Below are 22500 nucleotides of genomic sequence, written 5' to 3'. Positions count from 1 at the left end.
AATGTTTCCTGGTTAAATACATAAAAAAAAGTATATTTCCTGCAGTTGTTTTGGTTCTCTGTTGCTAGTGTTGTAGTGTTTCAGACCAGACTTTTTAAAGGTCTCGGTCTTGTCTCAGTTTCAGACCCATATGACTCGAGATTTGATGTCAAGACTGGACAAGACCACAGCTGTGGCTGAGGATGTGATTAGGGCTTAATACCAGAATCCTGTTACGATTCAGAACAAATAACAATTATCCGGTACCGGGATTAATAAGAGCTGTAAATGTAAGTGTATTATGTAGTGTTGGATTTAAACTAGTCTGGTTCTGGTCTTGATTCAGTCTCGCCCTGACTTGGTCTTGATTCGGTCTCAACCTCTTAAAGTCTTGGTCATGACTTGGTCTTGTCTTGGTCATGACTTGGTTTCGAGCTCTTAAAGTCTTGGTCTTGACTTGGTCTTGACCTCTTAAGGTCTTGACTAGGTCTCGAGCTCTTTATGTCTTGGTCTTGACTTGGTCTCAATCTCTTAAAGTCTTGGTCTTGACTTGGTCTTGACCTCTTAAGGTCTTGACTAGGTCTCGAGCTCTTTAAGTCTTGGTCTTGACTTGGTCTCAATCTCTTAAAGTCTTGGTCTTGACTTGGTCTTGACCTCTTAAGGTCTTGACTAGGTCTCGAGCTCTTTAAGTCTTGGTCTTGACTTGGTCTCAATCTCTTAAAGTCTTGGTCTTGACTTGGTCTTGACCTCTTAAGGTCTTGACTTGGTCTCAATCTCTTAAAGTCTTGGTCTTGACTTGGTCTTGACCTCTTAAGGTCTTGACTAGGTCTCAATCTCTTAAAGTCTTGGTCTTGTCTTGGTCTCAATCTCTTAAAGTCTTGGTCTTGACTTGGTCTTGACCTCTTAAGGTCTTGACTAGGTCTCGAGCTCTTTAAGTCTTGGTCTTGACTTGGTCTCAATCTCTTAAAGTCTTGGTCTTGACTTGGTCTTGACCTCTTAAGGTCTTGACTAGGTCTCGAGCTCTTTAAGTCTTGGTCTTGACTTGGTCTCAATCTCTTAAAGTCTTGGTCTTGACTTGGTCTTGACCTCTTAAGGTCTTGACTAGGTCTCGAGCTCTTTAAGTCTTGGTCTTGACTTGGTCTCAACCTCTTAAAGTGGTCATGACTTGGTCTTAACTTGGTCTCAACCTCTTAAAGTGGTCATGACTTGGTCTTAACTTGGTCTCAACCTCTTAAAGTGGTCATGACTTGGTCTTAACTTGGTCTCAACCTCTTAAAGTGGTCATGACTTGGTCTTAACTTGGTCTCAACCTCTTAAAGTGGTCATGACTTGGTCTTGGTATTGACTTAGTCTCAACCTCTTAAAGTCTTAGTCTGGTCTTGGTCTTGTTTCACTCCGGTCTTGGTCATAACTTGTTCTCAGTCCATGCTGTCTTGACTACAGCACTACCTGTTGGCCTCTCACCTTGTATTTTCCTCTGCAGATGACCTCGAACAGCCTTTCCTTGGTGCCGTAGAAAGGCAGGCAGCCAGAAAGCAGGATGAAGCAGATGACTCCGCACCCCCACACGTCCACAGGCTTCCCGTACGGCTCCCTCTTCACCACCTCGGGGGCCATGAAGTGAGGGGTCCCCACCCGACCTGCAGCACAGAGGAGGGGGGATTTCATATTTATAAAAGTCAGGTAATCCCAGCGTATTCATATAGAGCAGGGGGGTCAAACTGAGGTGGGAGGTAGTGGAGTACAAATACTTTGTTACTGTACTTAATACATTTTTCTGATATCAGTACTTTACTCCACTACTTATTTTTCTGACAACTTTCTACTTCTTACATTTTGAACCCAAATACCTGTACTTTCTACTTCTTACATGTTGAACTCAAATACCTGTACTTTCTACTTCTCACATGTTGAACCCAAATACCTGTACTTTCTACTTCTTACATGTTGAACTCAAATACCTGTACTTTCTACTTCTTACATGTTGAACTCAAATACCTGTACTTTCTACTTCTCACATGTTGAACTCAAATACCTTTACTTTCTACTTCTTACATGTTGAACACAAATACCTGTACTTTCTACTTCTCACATGTTGAACACAAATACCTGTACTTTCTACTTCTTACATGTTGAACCCAAATACCTGTACTTTCTACTTCTTACATGTTGAACACAAATACCTGTACTTTCTACTTCTCACATGTTGAACTCAAATACCTGTACTTTCTACTTCTTACATGTTGAACTCAAATACCTGTACTTTCTACTTCTTACATGTTGAACCCAAATACCTGTACTTTCTACTTCTCACATGTTGAACCCAAATACCTGTACTTTCTACTTCTTACATGTTGAACCCAAATACCTGTACTTTCTACTTCTTACATGTTGAACACAAATACCTGTACTTTCTACTTCTTACATGTTGAACACAAATACCTGTACTTTCTACTTCTCACATGTTGAACCCAAATACCTGTACTTTCTACTTATTACATGTTGAACCCAAATACCTGTACTTTCTACTTCTTACATGTTGAACTCAAATACCTGTACTTTCTACTTCTTACATGTTGAACACAAATACCTGTACTTTCTACTTCTCACATGTTGAACCCAAATACCTGTACTTTCTACTTATTACATGTTGAACCCAAATACCTGTACTTTCTACTTCTTACATGTTGAACTCAAATACCTGTACTTTCTACTTCTTACATGTTGAACACAAATACCTGTACTTTCTACTTCTTACATGTTGAACTCAAATACCTGTACTTTCTACTTCTTACATGTTGAACACAAATACCTGAACTTTCTACTTCTTACATGTTGAACACAAATACCTGTACTTTCTACTTCTCACATGTTGAACTCAAATACCTGTACTTTCTACTTCTTACATGTTGAACACAAATACCTGAACTTTCTACTTCTTACATGTTGAACTCAAATACCTGTACTTTCTACTTCTTACATGTTGAACTCAAATACCTGTACTTTCTACTTCTTACATGTTGAACTCAAATACCTGTACTTTCTACTTCTTACATTTTGAACACAAATACCTGTACTTTCTACTTCTCACATGTTGAACCCAAATACCTGTACTTTCTACTTCTTACATGTTGAACACAAATACCTGTACTTTCTACTTCTCACATGTTGAACACAAATACCTGTACTTTCTACTTCTTACATGTTGAACTCAAATACCTGTACTTTCTACTTCTTACATGTTGAACACAAATACCTGTACTTTCTACTTCTTACATGTTGAACTCAAATACCTGTACTTTCTACTTCTTACATGTTGAACACAAATACCTGTACTTTCTACTTCTCTCATTTTCCAAACAGGCTGGTTCCTTTAGTCTGAATGTGTGTTTGGTGGCGTGATCATTATTATTTAGAGTCATTGCGTGCCTATTGATTTGAACACGATCCGTGTATCCATCATTTCCTGGTCTTCTCTAAAGAAGAGGAACCAATAGAAACGTTGTCATGTTGCCGTTGGTCACCATGGAAACATTCATTAGCTAACAATGACATTATTGTTCTATTAATATAAAGGGAGGTCAGGTACTCTTTAAAACAGCTGCTAGTTATGGGTACTTTTTACTGAAGTACATTTCAAAGCCTCTTTACTTTGACTTGAGTAAAGAAGTTTAGTCAGTACTTCTACTTTCACCAGAGTATTTTTAAACATGAGTATCTGTACTTCTACTTGAGAATGTGTGTACTTTTGACATCTCTGATCGCGGGCCACCTCAGCATTATGGTTGCACTCAAAGGGCTGGTTGTAACTTTAAGACTACATAAATATACATAATAAATATATATAAAATAATGCATTATATTACATTATTGCCTCTGCATTGGATTATTATGGGATAGGGTAATAACTTCATAATTAACTACGTCTGAAAGCAGAAGTCTAGGGCAAATAATTACAAGTCTCTTCAGTGAGAATGTCACAAATTTAAAAAAAGAGATGCATTGTGGGACATGCAGTTTATGGGCAACGTGCTTCTGTAAAACGGCATGTAACCGTACAATAAACGTACTATATTCTTTCAGAGCTCTTTCTAGTGTACTCATCTATAAGTATCGACAGACAAGTGAAACACACATTGCTGCAAATGTTTCATTTTTATAGTCCCTTCACTAGAATGTATTTCCATTGAATTTAAAATAATACTAAGACAAGATAAGAAGTACTTTATTGATCCCAATTTGGGAAATGTTTGCGTTGCAGCAGCATAAACATAAGAGAAATGAAAAGATCTCAAATAGAAATAAAATAGCATTAAAAAAATCAATATACATGTTGAAATATAACAAAATATAAAGCAGGGTGTTATATATACATTAAGTGTGTAAGGAATGGAATATTTAATATTAAATTCAACATAAATGTAAAATGTACAGTGTGAGTTTAAGATTTGTTGTGTAGAGTTATTGCAGGAATGTTTTCGTGTATCGGTCCAGTGACAGTATTATTTCTTAGCTTTAGTGCAGATTTAAGTCTTGCAAACGTCTTCTTAATGTTGCTCTTTCTCCAAACATATTATTAATGCATCTTTAAGTCTTTATGTGAAGCTTTTTGGGCTGCATTTTTATATGAAAGGTGTTTGATAAATAAGGTTAAAGGGCTGAAGTTGGAGAATCAGGAAGTGTTTTTGCTGCACTTGGACAATATCTGTTCCCTTTTTATGAATGCATTGTTAAAGACCAGAGCGGAACAGACCTAAAAGGTGGATTTCCTTCTCCTTCATAACGTGATTCACGTCAAAGTTTAAATCTTAAATGTCATGTTCTGGTTTTTAAATGTGCAAAGGGAAGTGCATCTGTGTTGCTGAGACCTCAAAGTTACCTATTTTAGTTTAAATTAATCACTGCAGCTGTAGATGTCTCGAAGGAATACACACATATATATGAAGGACTTGTTTCTCTCCTAACTGTCCAAAACGTTTTGATTACTACACTTTTTGGAGTCTGTACTTTAATTTGATTGGTCAATAAAAACAGCAATGTGTTTATGAGGCCTAACCAACACTGGGACTTTTACACACTCAAACTGAGCTTTTTCTCACGCCTCTATTTTAATTGTTTAATGAACAAATGTCAGGTTTTTTGGCCTCAGAGTGCTGTTAGCTGCTTTATGGGATATCACATGGTGAGTCATACAGAAAAGGCCCAGAAGTGCTGGTTCTGCAGAGAAATACTGGAAGTCACCCCTTAAGTCAGAAACTTCTCATAGGTCAATGCTACAGAATCAAACACGCCCACGACTCGCTGACTATGTCTTACATTTAGTAGAGAATGTACTTTTTCATGTCCTTTATTGTGGGCATGTATGTTCTGTATTTTGAGACTCTATACGGCATGTTTTTAAAGATTTAAATTAACGTTTATTTTAGTTTTTTGCGTGATTCTTAAACATTGTTCAATGGACTAGAGTTAACAAATGTTATATTGGCTAGCTCTTATCAATGTACACTTTCCCTGGTTAATGAAACAGTCAAAAACTAAAATGTAATAAGAAAAATGTATATATAAACACAATTAATGTATGTGCAGATGTGTGTACAGATGTGTTTGCAGGTATGTGTACAGATGTGTTTGGAGGTGTGTGTGCAGATGTGTTTGGAGGTGTGTGTACAGATGTGTTTGCAGGTGTGTGTACAGATGTGTTTGGAGGTGTGTGTGCAGATGTGTTTGGAGGTGTGTGTGCAGATGTGTGTGTACAGATGTGTGTGTACATATGTGTGTGTACAGATTTGTTTGCAGGTGTGTGTACAGATGTGTGTGCAGATGTGTTTGCAGGTGTGTGTACAGATGTGTGTGCAGGTGTGAGTACAGTTGTGTTTGCAGGTGTGTGTGTGTGTGTGCAGATGTGTGTACAGATGTGTTTGCAGGTGTGTGTGTACAGATGTGTGTGCAGATGTGTTTGCAGGTGTGTGTACAGATGTGTGTGCAGGTGTGAGTACAGATGTGTTTGCAGGTGTGTGTGTGTGTGCAGGTGTGTGTGCAGATGTGTGTGTACAGATGTGTGTGTGCAGGTGTGTGTGCAGGTCTGTGTGCAGGTCTGTGTGCAGATGTGGGTACATATGTGTGTGCAGATGTGTGTACAGGTGTGTGTGCAGGTGTGTGTACAGATGTGTGTACAGATGTGTGTACATATGTGTTTGCAGGTGTGTGTACAGATGTGTTTGGAGGTGTGTGTGCAGATGTGTGTGTACAGATGTGTTTGCAGGTGTGTGTACAGATGTGTTTGGAGGTGTGTGTGCAGATGTGTGTGTACAGATGTGTGTGCGCAGGTGTGTGTACAGATGTGTGTGTGCAGGTGTGTGTACAGATGTGTATGTGTAGATGTGTGTACAGATGTGTGTGTGTGCAGGTGTGTGTGTGCAGGTGTGTGTACAGATGTGTATGTGTAGATGTGTGTACAGATGTGTGTGTGCAGGTGTGTGTGTGTAGGTGTGTGTACAGATGTGTGTGCAGGTGTGTGTCCTGTACCTCCGGCCACCAGCCCAGACTCTCCCAGCTGGATGGCGACTCCGAATCCTCCGAGTTTCACCGGAGCTGAGTTCTCTTTGGAGGCGAGCAGCACGCAGTGAGGCTGAGAACCAGAACCAGAGAGAGAGAGAGAGAGAGAGAGAGAGAGAGAGAGAGAGAGAGAGAGAGAGAGAGAGATTTAAAGCTTGTTAGTCCTGATTAGAGAGACACCCTCCTATAAATAACAGGAACAAACACACATGTGAAAGACACTCCCAAAAACCACCAGAACCACGACCTCACACACAGGAGGAGGATCACAGAGGACAGACTCACATTCAGATCTTCAGTTGGTTTTAGATATATTTTGCTGATTTCATACAAGATTTGCTTTTGAACAAGATGTTTTATCTACATGACAGAAACTGGAAGAAATACAGGGCTTCCTTGAGGAAAAACGAAACGACTTGCAAATTAAATGTAAGCAGAACACGCTTCTAGGGTGGAACAAAAAATCCCACAATGTCACATTTGTACTGAAGGATGGTTTAATAACTACAACCCTGGGTGGAGCAACGCAACCGTTACTTTTCCTTTCTTTTGCACAAAATTAAAGAAGCCATTTTGATCAATATTATTTCTGTCTATAGATCGACAATTGACATGTCTTCACGCTTTAAAGTTCAAAAAGCTCTTCTCATACTGCCTGTGCAGCAGCACCTGTTTTCACCCTCTGTCTGAAACCAGAGCCCAGTCTGCTCTGATTGGTTAGCTGGCCGGCTCTGTTGTGATCTGAGAACCGCTCAGAGATGTCCCGCCCCTTAGCCTATCACGTATAATGTGTTGGAGCGCTAGCCAATAGGAGTGTGAGTGTTTTGTAGTGATGTCACTTTGTTCAGGAAGTAAACAAAGGAGTCCACAAACTCCCCCCTCGAGGGAAAACAGGGATTTTAGGTTTTGCAGACCATTTAAAGGAACTAAAACCGATATGACACACAACAGGAGAGGACAATAGGGCCTCTTTAACCAAAAACAAAGTCTCTCTTTAAACTCCTATTATGTTATTATTATATTATTAACATGTTATAAAATGGCATTTAAAAACATTAACAAGCAAAGATCATAAAACATGAATAACAAAAGGAACATGAATGAAGTTACAGTGCCGTGTGAGATGTGAATAGTTTGATTAAAAGCAGCGGCAAACAGAGAAGTCTTCAGCCTGGGGTTCAGTGTAGTCAGAGTTGCAGCGTATGTGGAGCATGATAACTGAACGCTGCTGTCAGGTAGATATTCTCCTTCCCACACTGATTGTGTTCTCAGATCACCAGTGGATGCTCTGTAATCAAACCCCTCCCTGTCTTCCTGTCTCAATCTGAATTCGGCAGAAAGAGGCGGGCTGACCACAGCTTTAACTTTCCTCTGTACACAAACCACACGTTGCATTTCAGAAACTGTTGGTATTTCTGTCCTTGGCGCTGCGGGGGAGGTTTGCTCGCAGAGAGGAAACAAAAGGAGTTATAATCGGTGGATGAAACACAGAGTTCTGCACACGATGACAGACGGGAACTTTACGAGGACATGTTGGAGAGTTCTTCAGGTGGATTAAACTCAAGGGGGTAAACTGGAGTGAACGACGGGAAGAAGTGCAAGAAGAAAGAACGTTTTAAATGGACTTCAATGATTAGGTGAGTAGGCCTTTTACACATCAGCAACATGTTTCTATCTGGTTGCTCGGGCTGCCGGATAGGGGCTTCCTGCTGTGTGCTGCATTTCTGTTTCTGATGGAATGATTCTGCAGAAAAAATTAAAACGATTCAATGAGTTTGCAAAATTCATGCAAACTCATCTGTTTTACATAACTCCAAAATAACATCACGTGGAAAGATTTGTACAAGCTTTCTGTGATGGCTAATCTATACAGAAAACTAAATGCTGTCTTCATGGCAGCCTATACACCTTAGATGGCTTTAAAGTCCTTTTAGCATTGATGGTTTTACGTTTATTGAATGTATAATAATCCATTTCCTTTCCGGGTGTTTTGATCAACCTAGTCTTTATTTTATTTTAAAATATATTGGGACTTTGCTGCATGTTGTTTTCTGCACTTTAAATCAATATTTGAATCTTTCTTTTCCATTTGAACTCTTATAACTCTTACTTATTTGAAACATAACTGTGTATGTAGTATATTTCTGTTATATCCTCTAACCGTCTTCTCCTACTTCCTCCACTTGGCTCAGGACTTTCTAAATGTATGCCGTTATTATTTTTTTTATTTGCTTGTAAAGCCTCTTTTATTTCTACTATAATAATAATTATAATAATCAAAATAATGCATTATCACGATTTTTATTTTACCTAATAATCATAGTAAATAATGTATTAATTATAATATTTCATGATAATTGTATTATTATTTTAGAAATATACTAGAATTATTATTATATTTCAATATAATTTAATTCAAATTATTTAACTAATTTTATTTTATTATTAGTATATTCTTTTTGTATTGAGCAACTGTTACAAAACCCAAAACCTCAAATAAAGTATTGCACATGTTTCTCTCTCGGCTATTCGACTTAATAGATCAAACATGTAGTACTTTACTATCTGTAGGTAAATTGAGCCTAATAAACCAGCACTTAAAAGTAATCTGGCTTTGAAGCAAATGTACTTGCAGGATTACGTTGTCCGAGTTTGATCTGCGTGGTTTATTGCACTCACTTTAAGTGGCTTAGTATAAAAGTTTCAACACAATAAAATGTACTTAAATGTGTAATTTTAGCTTCACTGTCCCTTTGCTGCTGTGACTCTGTAAATATCCCCCACAATAAAACATTTCTGTTTCTATATTTTCTAGGAACGACCATCACAGAAGCCACCATGACCACAAACATCTCTTCCCAGACTCCCAGCGGTTCCCTAAATCCCAACAACTTGTCCTGTATGGATCCGAAGGCGCTTCAGAGCCCTTTGGCGGTTCTCTACTCTATAATCTTCATCCTGGGACTCGTTGGGAACCTCGTGGCTTTATGGGTCTTCTTCTCCGTTAGCTCCAAGAAGAACTCTGTGCGGGTGTTCCTCATAAACGTTGCGTTCGCTGATCTGTTGCTGGTTGTGTGTTTGCCGTTCAGAATCTTTTATCACAGCCGAGGGAACGAGTGGACGCTTGGACCCACGCTGTGTAAAGTTGTAGGGAATTTTTTCTATATGAACATGTATATAAGCGTCACTTTGCTGGGTCTGATCAGCGTGGATCGGTACCTGAAGATCCACAGAGAGACGGGGGTGCAGTACCAGCTGCGGTCCACCAGGGGGAGCTGGTTTATATGTGCGGGGGTTTGGATCATCGCCTTCACTTTCACCACGGTGCTCCTGGTGTCCAAAAACCACTCTGAGCAGGACAGGTGGGTCACAGAATTCTACTTTCATTTGTATTGGTCCAAGCAGCAGAGATGGCAAGAGTACACACATCCTTTACTCAAGTAGAAGTACAGATACTCGTGTTTAAAAATACTCTGGTGAAAGTAGAAGTAATGACTAAACTTCTTCACTCAAGTCAAAGTAAAGAGGCTTTGAAATGTACTTCAGTAAAAAGTACCCATAACTAGCAGCTGTTTTAAAGAGTACCTGACCTCCCTTTATATTAATAGAACAATAATGTCATTGTTAGCTAATGAATGTTTCCATGCTGAACAACGGCAACATGACAACGTTTCCATTGGTCCCTCTTCTTTAGAGAAGACCAGGAAATGATGGATACACGGATCGTGTTCAAATCAATAGGCACGCAATGACTCTAAATAATAATGATCACGCCACCAAACACACATTCAGACTAAAGGAACCAGCCTGTTTGGAAAATGAGAGAAGTAGAAAGTACAGGTATTTGAGTTCAACATGTGAGAAGTAGAAAGTACAGGTATTTGAGTTCAACATGTAAGAAGTAGAAAGTACAGGTATTTGAGTTCAACATGTGAGAAGTAGAAAGTACAGGTATTTGTGTTCAACATGTGAGAAGTAGAAAGTACAGGTATTTGAGTTCAACATGTGAGAAGTAGAAAGTACAGGTATTTGTGTTCAACATGTAAGAAGTAGAAAGTACAGGTATTTGAGTTCAACATGTAAGAAGTAGAAAGTACAGGTATTTGAGTTCAACATGTAAGAAGTAGAAAGTACAGGTATTTGAGTTCAACATGTAAGAAGTAAAAGTAAAAAGTCATCAGAAAAATAAGTCGTGGAGGAAAGTACTCATACCAGAAAAATGTACTTAAGTACAGTAACGAAGTATTTGTACTCCACAGTTAAGTTTGTTATCCATCCAGCAAAGTTGTGCAGGCTCTTTCACAGCTTCAGTATAACGTAGAAAATATGTGACCTTATCCCAACTCATCTACCCTCGCACACATACCTAAGAATCTAGGAATAAGGATTTTATAACAGTGTAAAAAGCACAGACTTAAATGTACCAGCTTCAGTGCGGTCTGCAGATTGGCAACACTATAAACAATTCTTTATCTTGGGCTGTCTTGAAAAAAAACCTGCTTGGTTGTGAAGCATATAAATCAGAGATTGAAGACGCTGACTGGCTGTGGACTCTCCTCTGAAATGCAGTATATTTTTCGACAAGTTATCAGCCAATAAAAGTAGTTATTCCCAGAGGATTGCTGACATCCACCTGGATTCAGCTTATTAACCACAGACACATGCATTTCCAAGCATTTGGACTATCTATGTAAATGTAGTATCTTTTCAATTTACACACGACATCTATTGCACGTCTGTCCGTCCTGAGTGTGATCTGCAGATTGATAATACTATTAAAATATTTGTATTGCCTCATTTTGAAGCAAATAGGTCAGAGATTGAATATGCTGGAAGGCTGTAGACTGGGATATGTTTTTGACCCTGTTCGACCCTGTTTTCTGCCTCCAGATGTTTCCACTACAAGCTCCTTCACGACGCGAAGTGGAAAGCCTACATCAACATCTGCATGCTGGTTCTCTTCTGGCTGGTCTTTGTCCCTCTGGTGGTTTCTTACGCCAAGATCGCCCTCAAACTCCAAAGGAGATCAAAGGAGAAACCAGACCTTCCCAACGCCGCCCGATACAAACGCAGCGCCAGAAAGTCCTTCTTCATCCTCTTCCTCTTCACCGTCTGCTTCGTCCCATATCACATCGTCCGGGTTTTCTACATAAAAACGCAGATCACAGATACGGCGTGTATCTGGAGGGACGTGGCAGACAAGGCTAACGAGGTGGCATTGCTTTTCTCGGCCCTGAACAGCTGCCTGGACCCCGTCATGTACTTCCTGTTGTCTTCGTCTGTGAGGAAGGAGGTTCTGCGCCTGGTGAGCAGCGTGTTCTGTGTGCGAGATGCTAATGGGGTTAGCGGTAGCAGCTCCACGGTGGAGAACGTTAGGCCAGAGAGAGGACAGGCGAACATAAACTTAAGCAGCCAATTAAAGGAGGAGACAACCCAGTGATGACGTAGATGACCAAGTTAGCATCCAGGGGGCTGCCTCAATCCATAAACAAGCTAACGGTGGCTAATGTTAGGCTATAAAGCACATGTGTCAAACTCAAGGCCCGGGGGCCAAATCAGGCCCTTGGTGGATTTAATTTCGGCCCACAGGATAATTTCTAATCACTATTAGATCTGGCCCGCCGGTATATTGCTCTCACCCCTTCACTCCATCCTGAGGGTCTCCTCAGCTCAGAGCCTGAGCCCAAACATTGATGACCTTGCCCCCAAGATGAGATGCCAAGTATCTGAGCTAGCATCACAGAGCAGCACACTGAGTTTAATGGATGTTTCCTTCTGCACTTTCTCTCTCACGACAACAGGGCATGTTTGGTTTCTCTTTGAGGGAAATAGTTTTGTTGAAGCTGTTGTTGGCCTGTGGGAAAATGTACTCATAAGAAATGACTCTGGAGAAGCTGCAGATAGAGCCATAAGAAATGAATGAACTGATTATTTAATGTTTAATGTTGTTTTTATAGGCAATCATTGAAGCTTTGTTAGTTCCAGGTTTAATATGTGCAATAAGTTCATTTCAATACGTTCTGCAATAAACATTGAACCAGTCCGGCTCTCCACTAGTACCCATTTTTTAATGTTGGCCCACTGTGTATTTGAGTTTGACCCCCCCTGCTATAAAGGAACTACAGCACGGTCACATGACTTCACGTCACCATTTTGAGTGAATAAACGATATGTATGAGACAAATGAGTCAAACGTGTATAGCTATTATTTATTATTTATTGTGTCAAACTGCAACAAATGTTTAAATCTTTGACCTGCTGGTGGTGCAATGCTTAATTGTCTCCATATTTCATGGCAATACATCAAAAACTAGTTGAGATATTTCAGTCTGGATCGAAGTAAAGGGACCTTTTGTTGCAGGAAAAGTTAATTTCATATTTCCCACTGTGAACATTAGTGGAACAAGACACTATTATACAATTGGGGTCACCAAGAAAATTATTTTTACAGAATCTGAGATCAAGTACTGCTGGAATAAAAGCAACCGAACCCTGCGGATAATGAGTGTGACGTTTTTCCTTCACACAAATGTGAAAGAAAAATAAGTTGCAGGCGACTTCAAAGCCTGGACTTTCACGACAAATTACAAAGATCACAAGCTCACAGAAAACCCAGAGGAGCTTTTACTGAGATGAAAGCGTCTGACGTCACCGACAGAAACATAAAAGACACTGTGTAAAAGTCCGGAGCTTCTCTGATATGTAAAGAACATGCTTTCATACTCAGGAGGGTGACTACAGGTTGTTTTTATTTACTACGTCATTCTACTTGGTGTCATGTGTGTCAATCATTATCGACAGTGTGACAGGAGGGAGGAGAATATGCTCCAAAAATAGAACTAGAACAACAGCGCCATCTAGAGGACGAACAGGTACTTAGAAATGTGTATATATACGAGTATTTCCACACTGCTGTATTAGTTAGTTTTAGTTAGGGTATCTGAGAAGCCTCAAATGTATTCACACATTTAAATACATGTTCAGGTGTATATCAGTATGTAGTGTCTCTACTTTAAAGAGTCCTCTCCTGCTGATATTCAGGTGTATATCAGTATGTAGTGTCTCTACTTTAAAGAGTCCTCTCCTGCTGATGTTCAGGTGTATATCAGTATGTAGTGTCTCTACTTTAAAGAGTCCTCTCCTGCTGATATTCAGGTGTATATCAGTATGTAGTGTCTCTACTTTAAAGAGTCCTCTCCTGATGATGTTCAGGTGTATATCAGTATGTAGTGTCTCTACTTTAAAGAGTCCTCTCCTGCTGATGTTCAGGTGTATATCAGTATGTAGTGTCTCTACTTTAAAGAGTCCTCTCCTGATGATGTTCAGGTGTATATCAGTATGTAGTGTCTCTACTTTAAAGAGTCCTCTCCTGCTGATGTTCAGGTGTATATCAGTATGTAGTGTCTCTACTTTAAAGAGTCCTCTCCTGCTGATGTTCAGGTGTATATCAGTATGTAGTGTCTCTACTTTAAAGAGTCCTCTCCTGCTGATGTTCAGGTGTAGATCAGTATATGTAGTCTCTACTTTAAAGAGTCCTCTCCTGCTGATGTTCAGGTGTATATCAGTATGTAGTGTCTCTACTTTAAAGAGTCCTCTCCTGATGATGTTCAGGTGTATATCAGTATGTAGTGTCTCTACTTTAAAGAGTCCTCTCCTGCTGATGTTCAGGTGTATGTATGTTCGCCTCTGTTGTGATTGGTCATCAACTTAGAGATGTCCCGCCCCCTTAGCCTATCAAGTACAATGTGATGGAGCGCTATAGCCAATAGAAGTGCGAGTGTTACACAGTGATGTCATTAAGAGAAAAAAAACATTTCCGACACCTGTATCACTCTACAGGGAAGTAAACCGGGCGTCTCTAAAATATGCATTATTTGTACTTTAAAAAGTGTCACCAGCTCACATGTGGATAAAGCATGCACCACACATCTCATGTTCTAAAATACCCCCGCACAGTACCACAGCTTGACCCTTGTCTCTTAAACCCTATCTCTCACACAGCGTAACTGAGGAAGTGGAACCTGAAATAGCGAGAGGGACGCCAACATGTCGTGTTACATGAGAGCAGCTCTGATGTGAAATGACACAAGCCTCAAGTACAGTAAAAAAGCAGGAAGTTGTTTTTACTTTTAGCTTTGAAGAAGTGCAGCCATTTGTTCTTCAATGACCTGGACGGAGCTCGTGCTAGAGGTACGTGTACGAATGATTGCACCGTGAAATAACTCGATTTCAAAGGGTTTCATCTTCGTTTATAGAGAAATAGATTAACGTAACATGCTCATACGTTGTTATTTAAATATAGCATGACATATGTATTTCTTATGAACACGTATTGGAGGATATTTTGGGTTCATTTGTTTGTTACTAGACAGGAGCAAAGGGTTTTAGATTCAAATAATAGGAGAGTTGTTTTAAGCATTTTTGATTTGACATTTGAATACAAACGTTAGATTGCTTGGATTTAGATTCAAGCCCAAATGTGTGCAGACATACATCGATAAGATCCTTTTACAATTACTAAGACAATTCATCGTCAACATAGATGTATTTATGACCAATGTCCGAGCATTTCTAAAACTTTTGAAAGTATTATTTCTAGATTGAAATATGTCAATTGTATGCAAAATGTTCCTCTTTCTGCATCTGCCTAACAATAGTTGTGTTTATTCAGCATATCAAATAAAAAAAGAAGATATTTCAAGTATCGGAAAAAACTATTTAAAGATATCCCACATAGGGTTGCAAAATTCCGGGAATTTTCAAAGATGGAAACGTTCCATGGGAATTAACGGGAATTAACGGGAATTAATGGGAATAAACGGGAATTAATGGGAATAAACTGGGAATTAATGGGAATAAACAGGAATTAATGGGAATAAACTGGGAATTAATGGGAATAAACGGGAAAAAATGGGAAATAATGAGAATAAACTGGGAATTAATGGGAATAAACGGGAATTAATGGGAATTAATGGGAATAAACGGGAATAAACGGGAATTAATGGGAATAACCGGGAATTAATGGGAATAAACTGGGAATTAATGGGAATAAACGGGAATTAATGGGAATTAATGGGAATAAACGGGAATAAACGGGAATTAATGGGAATAAACAGGAATTAATGGGAATAAACGGGAAATAATGAGAATAAACTGGGAATTAATGGGAATAAACGGGAATTAATGGGAATTAATGGGAATAAACGGGAATAAACGGGAATAACCGGGAATTAATGGGAATAAACTGGGAATTTTCTAAATTGAATGTTGGCTCTTCATAGGGAACTTAAGTATAGTTGGGGAAAGTATATTTTAGTATAATCTTGACTACAACAAACAGATGCCATTCAAGTACACTTGAATATCCATGCCATGGCACACGGCTTACTGCATGGCTATTGAGACCACCCCCCCGCCCCCCCCTACAGGCAATGTACATTCCTCCATCACATGCACAGACAATTTCAAGAAGACTGGATCACACTACCGAGCCCAAAGCACAAGAGAAATTAAGCCACATCTTTTCATTTAACATTTTGAATGGGGCTTTGTGGGGATCTTTGGATGGGGGGTGAGTTTTTGTTCATTTTTTAATGAGTGGGGTTTGGGGGGATGAGTAATATTTAACTCAACATTCCTGTTTTTGTTCTTCAATGAAACAAATAAGTGTTCAATAAAATAATTAAAATTTGTTCTGTTCTACTTAAATTTAAAATAAAAAATACAAATCTGTTGAAATTTCATGTTTTTTGTTTCATTTTGCATCGAATATTTCCAAAATTCCCCAGCTTAACTTCCTCTCTAAATGTCTCTTCTACATCAACATGTGTCCCCTCTTCTTCATGTCTCTTCTACATCAACACGTGTCCCCTCCTCTTCATGTCTCTTCTACATCAACATGTGTCCCCTCCTCTTCATGTCTCTTCTACATCAACATGTGTCCCCTCTTCTTCATGTCTCTTCTACATCAACATGTGTCCCCTCTTCTTCATGTCTCTTCTACATCAACATGTGTCCCCTCTTCTTCATGTCTCTACTACATCAACATGTGTCCCCTCTTCTTCATGTCTCTTCTACATCAACATGTGTCCCCTCTTCTTCATGTCTCTTCTACATCAACATGTGTCCCCTCTTCTTCATGTCTCTTCTACATCAACATGTGTCCCCTCTTCTTCATGTCTCTTCTACATCAACATGTGTCCCCTCTTCTTCATGTCTCTTCTACATCAACATGTGTCCCCTCTGTGGAAAGAGACTCTGAAAGTTTCAGGAACAAAGATTCTCTCTCTTTTTGATCCATTTCTATAAAAACCTGTCTGAAAATGAGCTGATCAGATTTTGGCCACTTGATGATGTCATAACGATGTTTTGTCTTGAGTAACCATTAGCCAATCAGCAACCAAGGTAACCCCCCCCCCTCCTTATCACCTGAATCTCCTTCTAGAGCTCCATTGTGTTCTTTGTAAACAAATGTCTCTCAGAGGGGCGTGGGGAGGGGCTCCTTATTTTCATCTAAAGTAACAGACAGAGAATCAGCACTTTGGAAACAGGGCTGAAACAGAGGGGATTATGGGTAATGCTGCACTGATCCGTTTGGTGTTTCAGCCAATCAGAGACAGGCTCTGGATATATCTGAGACCTGTGATAACAGTATAATAGGGGACATCCTCCACGTGTCTCATCCATCACTTTGTGTCTCTTCAGATCCAATGGAGAACATTTCGTCCCCTTTCCCTCTGGATAACTCCTCCCTCTCTTCCTCTTTTCTCTCCCTTTGTCCCACTTTCACCACCCTCTTCTTCCTCCCCTCTGCTTACACCTTCCTCTTCCTCACCGCTCTCCCAGGAAACATCCTCTCTTTGTGGGTGTTTCTCCGCTGTATCTCCACCGTCTCCCCCACCCACGTCTACCTGTCTCACCTGAGCATCTCCAACCTGATTCTATCCCTCACCACTCCCTTCCTGGCCGCTTACTACGCGTGGGGCTCTGATTGGACGCTGAGCAGCGCTCTGTGTCAGCTCGTTCTTCACGGCATCACCCCGATTCTGCACATCAACATCTACATCAGCATCATGATCCTCACCTGGGTGGCGCTGAGCCGCTTCGCCTCCCTCATACAGGTGTGACTAAAATAATATCTATTATTATACCCCAGGACCAGTTCGGAACCAGTGTGAACCAGTTCTTCCTGTTTCCACCACAGCGGGGCATTACATCTGTACAAGTTCTCATAAAAATATCCAATTTGCATTAAAGAGTTCGCATTCTTTAAACAAATCAATATATATCCAATGTTAAAATGAAAAAATTAAGAAAGTTGCCATATTGGTACTCCAGGTGGGCGGATTTTGACAAATTTCTTGTACATTTTAAAGTTTTAAAAAGGGACTCAAAACTGCCATTTTTGATCCTATAAATGTCAGAAATTGATTCAACAACCTCCAAAACAACTCCAAAATCGGCCAAGCAATTTGTTAATATTCTCCACATAATGGCTATAATGCCAATTAATGCAACTTAAGCCAATTGTGCAAATTGCCCAACATATCCAAGTTAGCATCCGGAAGTTTTAATGTGCTGAGGACCCCTACTTTACATTTCTAACACTTTGGGGTTCTCAACATTTCCGGGTTCACACAGCTGGCAAGTAGACTTAATTATTAATTCTTAATGTCTTTCATTTTAGTAAAACACTTTGAATTGCCCTGGTAAATTTTAAGGTTTTAAGGACCATTTTTGATCGTACAAATTTCAGAAATTGATTCATCATCATCATCATCATCATCATCATCATCATCATCATCATCATCATCATCATCATCATCAAAACCACTTCAAAATTGTCCAAATCGGCCAAGCCACTTTCAGACTATTGTCCACGTAGACTATAATGCCAACTTTACTCCACATTTCCAGGTTCACACATCTGGCAAGTAGACTTAATAACTCTTAATGTCGTTCATTATTGGAAAGCATCTAACACTTGTCTTTCCTTTCCTGCTCCAGCACACCCACGCCTCCAGACCCAATCGGTGCATCGCCTTCCTTCCTCACGGTTTCTTCGCCCGCCTCAAGAAAACGTCCTTCGCCAACAGAGTTTGCATCGTCGTGTGGTCGGTGGCTATCGGATGCGTGGTACCCGTCACCGTTATTTACTCCGTGAAGGAAGTGGTGAGCGTGGAAAAAGCTGTTGTTGGATGTACGGAGGTTTGCTACAGCCCAACGGTGGAGATCGGAGGAAGACTTTCTGCTGGTCTGGCCGTGATCGTGATTACTGTGTTCTTCCTCTTCTACCTGCTGGTTCTGATGTCTTATATGATGGTTCTGAGGCATATTCGGCGATCACGGAAAAGCACGAACGTCACTACGTCCCAAAGTCTGCTGGGGAGGGTGCTACGAAACATCGTGGTCATACAGGTGAGTGAGGCACATACAGTATCCTACTCTAAAGTAACGTCTTCAAAAAGGCACGATTAGTAGGAGAAGTCTGTCTCGGTTTGTTGACAAAATACTGGTGTTTATCGTGTCGCTAAATGGTGTTTTTCTAGAACTGTTTCCACCATTTCGTAGCTTCCAATTGGACTCTGGCTTACAATCTAGCACTTTGAATATTTGTTTTCATAGAGGTTGACGGCAAGAAAGTCCCAAACTCATAAGAATAAAATATATCGTTAATTAGCCTGTCAAAAAGCCCCCCCTTAACAGACTGTTATATCGTCTATCTTACGCTAAATTGGACCATAATTGACTAAATGAACAACATGCTGTATTGAAGAAGACGTGAAATCACGGATTGAGACGAATAACAGCCATAACTGTGTGATAGGTTGTTCTTTCGGTTTGTCTGCTGCCGTATCACATCTACAAACCCATCTTCATCTCTCTGGCTAACGACCAACGACAGCTGAGATATTTACCGGGACCAGACATCTGTAAACAGTGCCATCCATTCTCCATCTTAGTCGAGGTGACTCCATCTTTCTTTCTTTAGGAGGAAACACTACATACTGATATAGATCTGAACATCAGCAGGAGAGGACTCTTTAAAGTAGAGACACTACATACTGATATACACCTGAACATCAGCAGGAGAGGACTCTTTAAAGTAGAGACACTACATACTGATATACACCTGAACATCAGCAGGAGAGGACTCTTTAAAGTAGATACACTACATACTGATATACACCTGAACATCAGCAGGAGGGGACTCTTTAAAGTAGAGACACTACATACTGATATACACCTGAACATCAGCAGGAGAGGACTCTTTAAAGTAGAGACACTACATACTGATATACACCTGAACATCAGCAGGAGAGGACTCTTTAAAGTAGAGGTACTACATACTGATATATACCTGAACATCAGCAGGAGAGGACTCTTTAAAGTAGAGACACTACATATACACCTGAACATCAGCAGGAGAGGACTCTTTAAAGTAGAGATACTACATACTGATATACACCTGAACATCAGCAGGAGAGGACTCTTTAAAGTAGAGACACTACATATACACCTGAACATCAGCAGGAGAGGACTCTTTAAAGAAGAGACACTACATATACACCTGAACATCAGCAGGAGAGGACTCTTTAAAGTATAGGTACTACATACTGATATACACCTGAACATCAGCAGGAGAGTACTCTTTAAAGTAGAGACACTACATATACACCTGAACATCAGCAGGAGAGGACTCTTTAAAGTAGAGACACTACATACTGATATACACCTAAACATCAGCAGGAGAGGACTCTTTAAAGTAGAGACACTAAATACTGATATACACCTGAACATCAGCAGGAGAGGACTCTTTAAAGTAGAGACACTACATACTGATATACACCTGAACATCAGCAGGAGAGGACTCTTTAAAGTAGAGACACTACATACTGATATACACCTGAACATCAGCAGGAGAGGACTCTTTAAAGTAGAGACACTACATACTGATATACACCTGAACATCAGCAGGAGAGGACTCTTTAAAGTAGAGACACTACATACTGATATACACCTGAACATCAGCAGGAGAGGACTCTTTAAAGTAGAGACACTACATACTGATATACACCTGAACATCAGCAGGAGAGGACTCTTTAAAGTAGAGACACTACATACTGATATACACCTGAACATCAGCAGGAGAGGACTCTTTAAAGTAGAGACACTACATACTGATATACACCTGAACATCAGCAGGAGAGGACTCTTTAAAGTAGAGACACTACATACTGATATACACCTGAACATCAGCAGGAGAGGACTCTTTAAAGTAGATACACTACATACTGATATACACCTGAACATCAGCAGGAGGGGACTCTTTAAAGTAGAGACACTACATACTGATATACACCTGAACATCAGCAGGAGAGGACTCTTTAAAGTAGAGACACTACATACTGATATACACCTGAACATCAGCAGGAGAGGACTCTTTAAAGTAGAGGTACTACATACTGATATATACCTGAACATCAGCAGGAGAGGACTCTTTAAAGTAGAGACACTACATATACACCTGAACATCAGCAGGAGAGGACTCTTTAAAGTAGAGATACTACATACTGATATACACCTGAACATCAGCAGGAGAGGACTCTTTAAAGTAGAGACACTACATATACACCTGAACATCAGCAGGAGAGGACTCTTTAAAGAAGAGACACTACATATACACCTGAACATCAGCAGGAGAGGACTCTTTAAAGTATAGGTACTACATACTGATATACACCTGAACATCAGCAGGAGAGTACTCTTTAAAGTAGAGACACTACATATACACCTGAACATCAGCAGGAGAGGACTCTTTAAAGTAGAGACACTACATACTGATATACACCTAAACATCAGCAGGAGAGGACTCTTTAAAGTAGAGACACTAAATACTGATATACACCTGAACATCAGCAGGAGAGGACTCTTTAAAGTAGAGACACTACATACTGATATACACCTGAACATCAGCAGGAGAGGACTCTTTAAAGTAGAGACACTACATACTGATATACACCTGAACATCAGCAGGAGAGGACTCTTTAAAGTAGAGACACTACATACTGATATACACCTGAACATCAGCAGGAGGGAACTCTTTAATACAAATACATCTCCTCTCTCTCCTCTTCCTCCAGCTGAAGAACTGTTTGCTGCTTTTGGCCGCTTTGAGAGGATCCACAGACCCTTTAATGTACTTCCTGTTGGACAAGACCTTCCGTCATCAAACCCTGAAACTCTTAAGGTGCAACCAGAACAAAACTGGAAGCACAAAATCCTCCTCGGTTACAGGAAGCAACACCACCAGGGCTGGCACGCTGGAGGAAGGGAACCTGGCCACAGTCACAGCGGAAATAAGTCAAGGGAGTTTTCTGTAAATGTTAAAAGATGTGAAAGAGGCCCTTCTGAGATAGCCGTGTCAGAGTCGATGCTTTTAAATATCTCTTATTTTGTCAGAAACCTTAAGAAAAATCCCTGTAACATAATATGAAACAGAAGAATCTTTATTTTTGCCAGGGTAAAAACCATATTTAGGCCGCTAATATTCAAATATAATGTTTAAAATATTCCAGCTTCTTAATATAATCAGGTGTTTTATCTGTTCAGTTAAAAAGGAATAATGATAGTCTTACGTTTCCATGGTAGTTTGGCTTTATAGCAGTCGATGAAACTGCTTTGTAATACATCGGTTTTTATGACATTGTGATATAAGACTTTACATCGTCTCACATTTTGGATATTGTCCTATCACGAGATGGCATAAGTGTTGATCTTTCCTGGTTTAAAGACTGTATTTAAGTCAAGTTATGTATTTGTTTGTTTTAGTATTTCATTAAGCAGCAAGTGTCAACCTTAAAATATCGATAAGGGTTTTTAGTTATTAAACATGGGGATAGTTGATGTACTCTATATCCAGTCCGTACCCTACTGAAATCAACCTGATGTTGTTTGTAGCTGAAT

At 39.8% G+C, this 22500-nt stretch overlaps 3 protein-coding genes across 16 annotated transcripts in view; 2 read left to right on the top strand and 1 right to left on the bottom strand.

The window, feature by feature from the left end:
- The window catches only part of caska (calcium/calmodulin-dependent serine protein kinase a), a 186488-nt gene that overhangs the window by 54231 nt on the left and 109757 nt on the right, over nt 1-22500 (bottom strand). For all 14 annotated transcript variants that reach the window (XM_079663596.1, XM_079663602.1, XM_079663594.1 and 11 more), the window contains exons 6-7: nt 6505-6607; nt 1444-1619 (exon numbers count right to left, since the gene is read on the bottom strand). In XM_079663596.1, coding sequence (XP_079519722.1) covers nt 1444-1619; nt 6505-6607 — 279 coding nt within the window. The remainder of the gene's footprint in view (nt 1-1443; nt 1620-6504; nt 6608-22500) is intronic.
- Nucleotides 7924-12605, top strand: gpr34b (G protein-coupled receptor 34b). The gene is made up of 3 exons (XM_079666288.1): nt 7924-8171; nt 9350-9896; nt 11425-12605. The coding sequence occupies exons 2-3, from the start codon at nt 9373-9375 to the stop codon at nt 11972-11974; spliced, it is 1074 nt and encodes a 357-aa protein (XP_079522414.1). The 5' UTR covers nt 7924-8171; nt 9350-9372; the 3' UTR covers nt 11975-12605.
- Nucleotides 17139-22500, top strand: part of gpr82 (G protein-coupled receptor 82) — a 5799-nt gene continuing 437 nt past the window's right edge. Inside the window, exons 1-4 of the mRNA XM_079664366.1 lie at nt 17139-17654; nt 18541-18951; nt 19361-19501; nt 21678-22500. The exon at nt 21678-22500 is cut by the window's right edge and continues 437 nt beyond it. Of these exons, the coding sequence (XP_079520492.1) occupies nt 17244-17654; nt 18541-18951; nt 19361-19501; nt 21678-21917 (1203 nt within the window). The 5' untranslated portion in view covers nt 17139-17243 and the 3' untranslated portion in view covers nt 21918-22500. The remainder of the gene's footprint in view (nt 17655-18540; nt 18952-19360; nt 19502-21677) is intronic.

Source organism: Notothenia rossii (assembly GCF_949606895.1).
Source record: "Notothenia rossii genome assembly, chromosome: 2".
NCBI classification, from domain to species: Eukaryota; Metazoa; Chordata; class Actinopteri; order Perciformes; family Nototheniidae; genus Notothenia; species Notothenia rossii.
The sequence above is the reverse complement of the archived record's forward strand: the minus strand, read 5'-3'. Positions and strand labels throughout refer to the sequence as shown.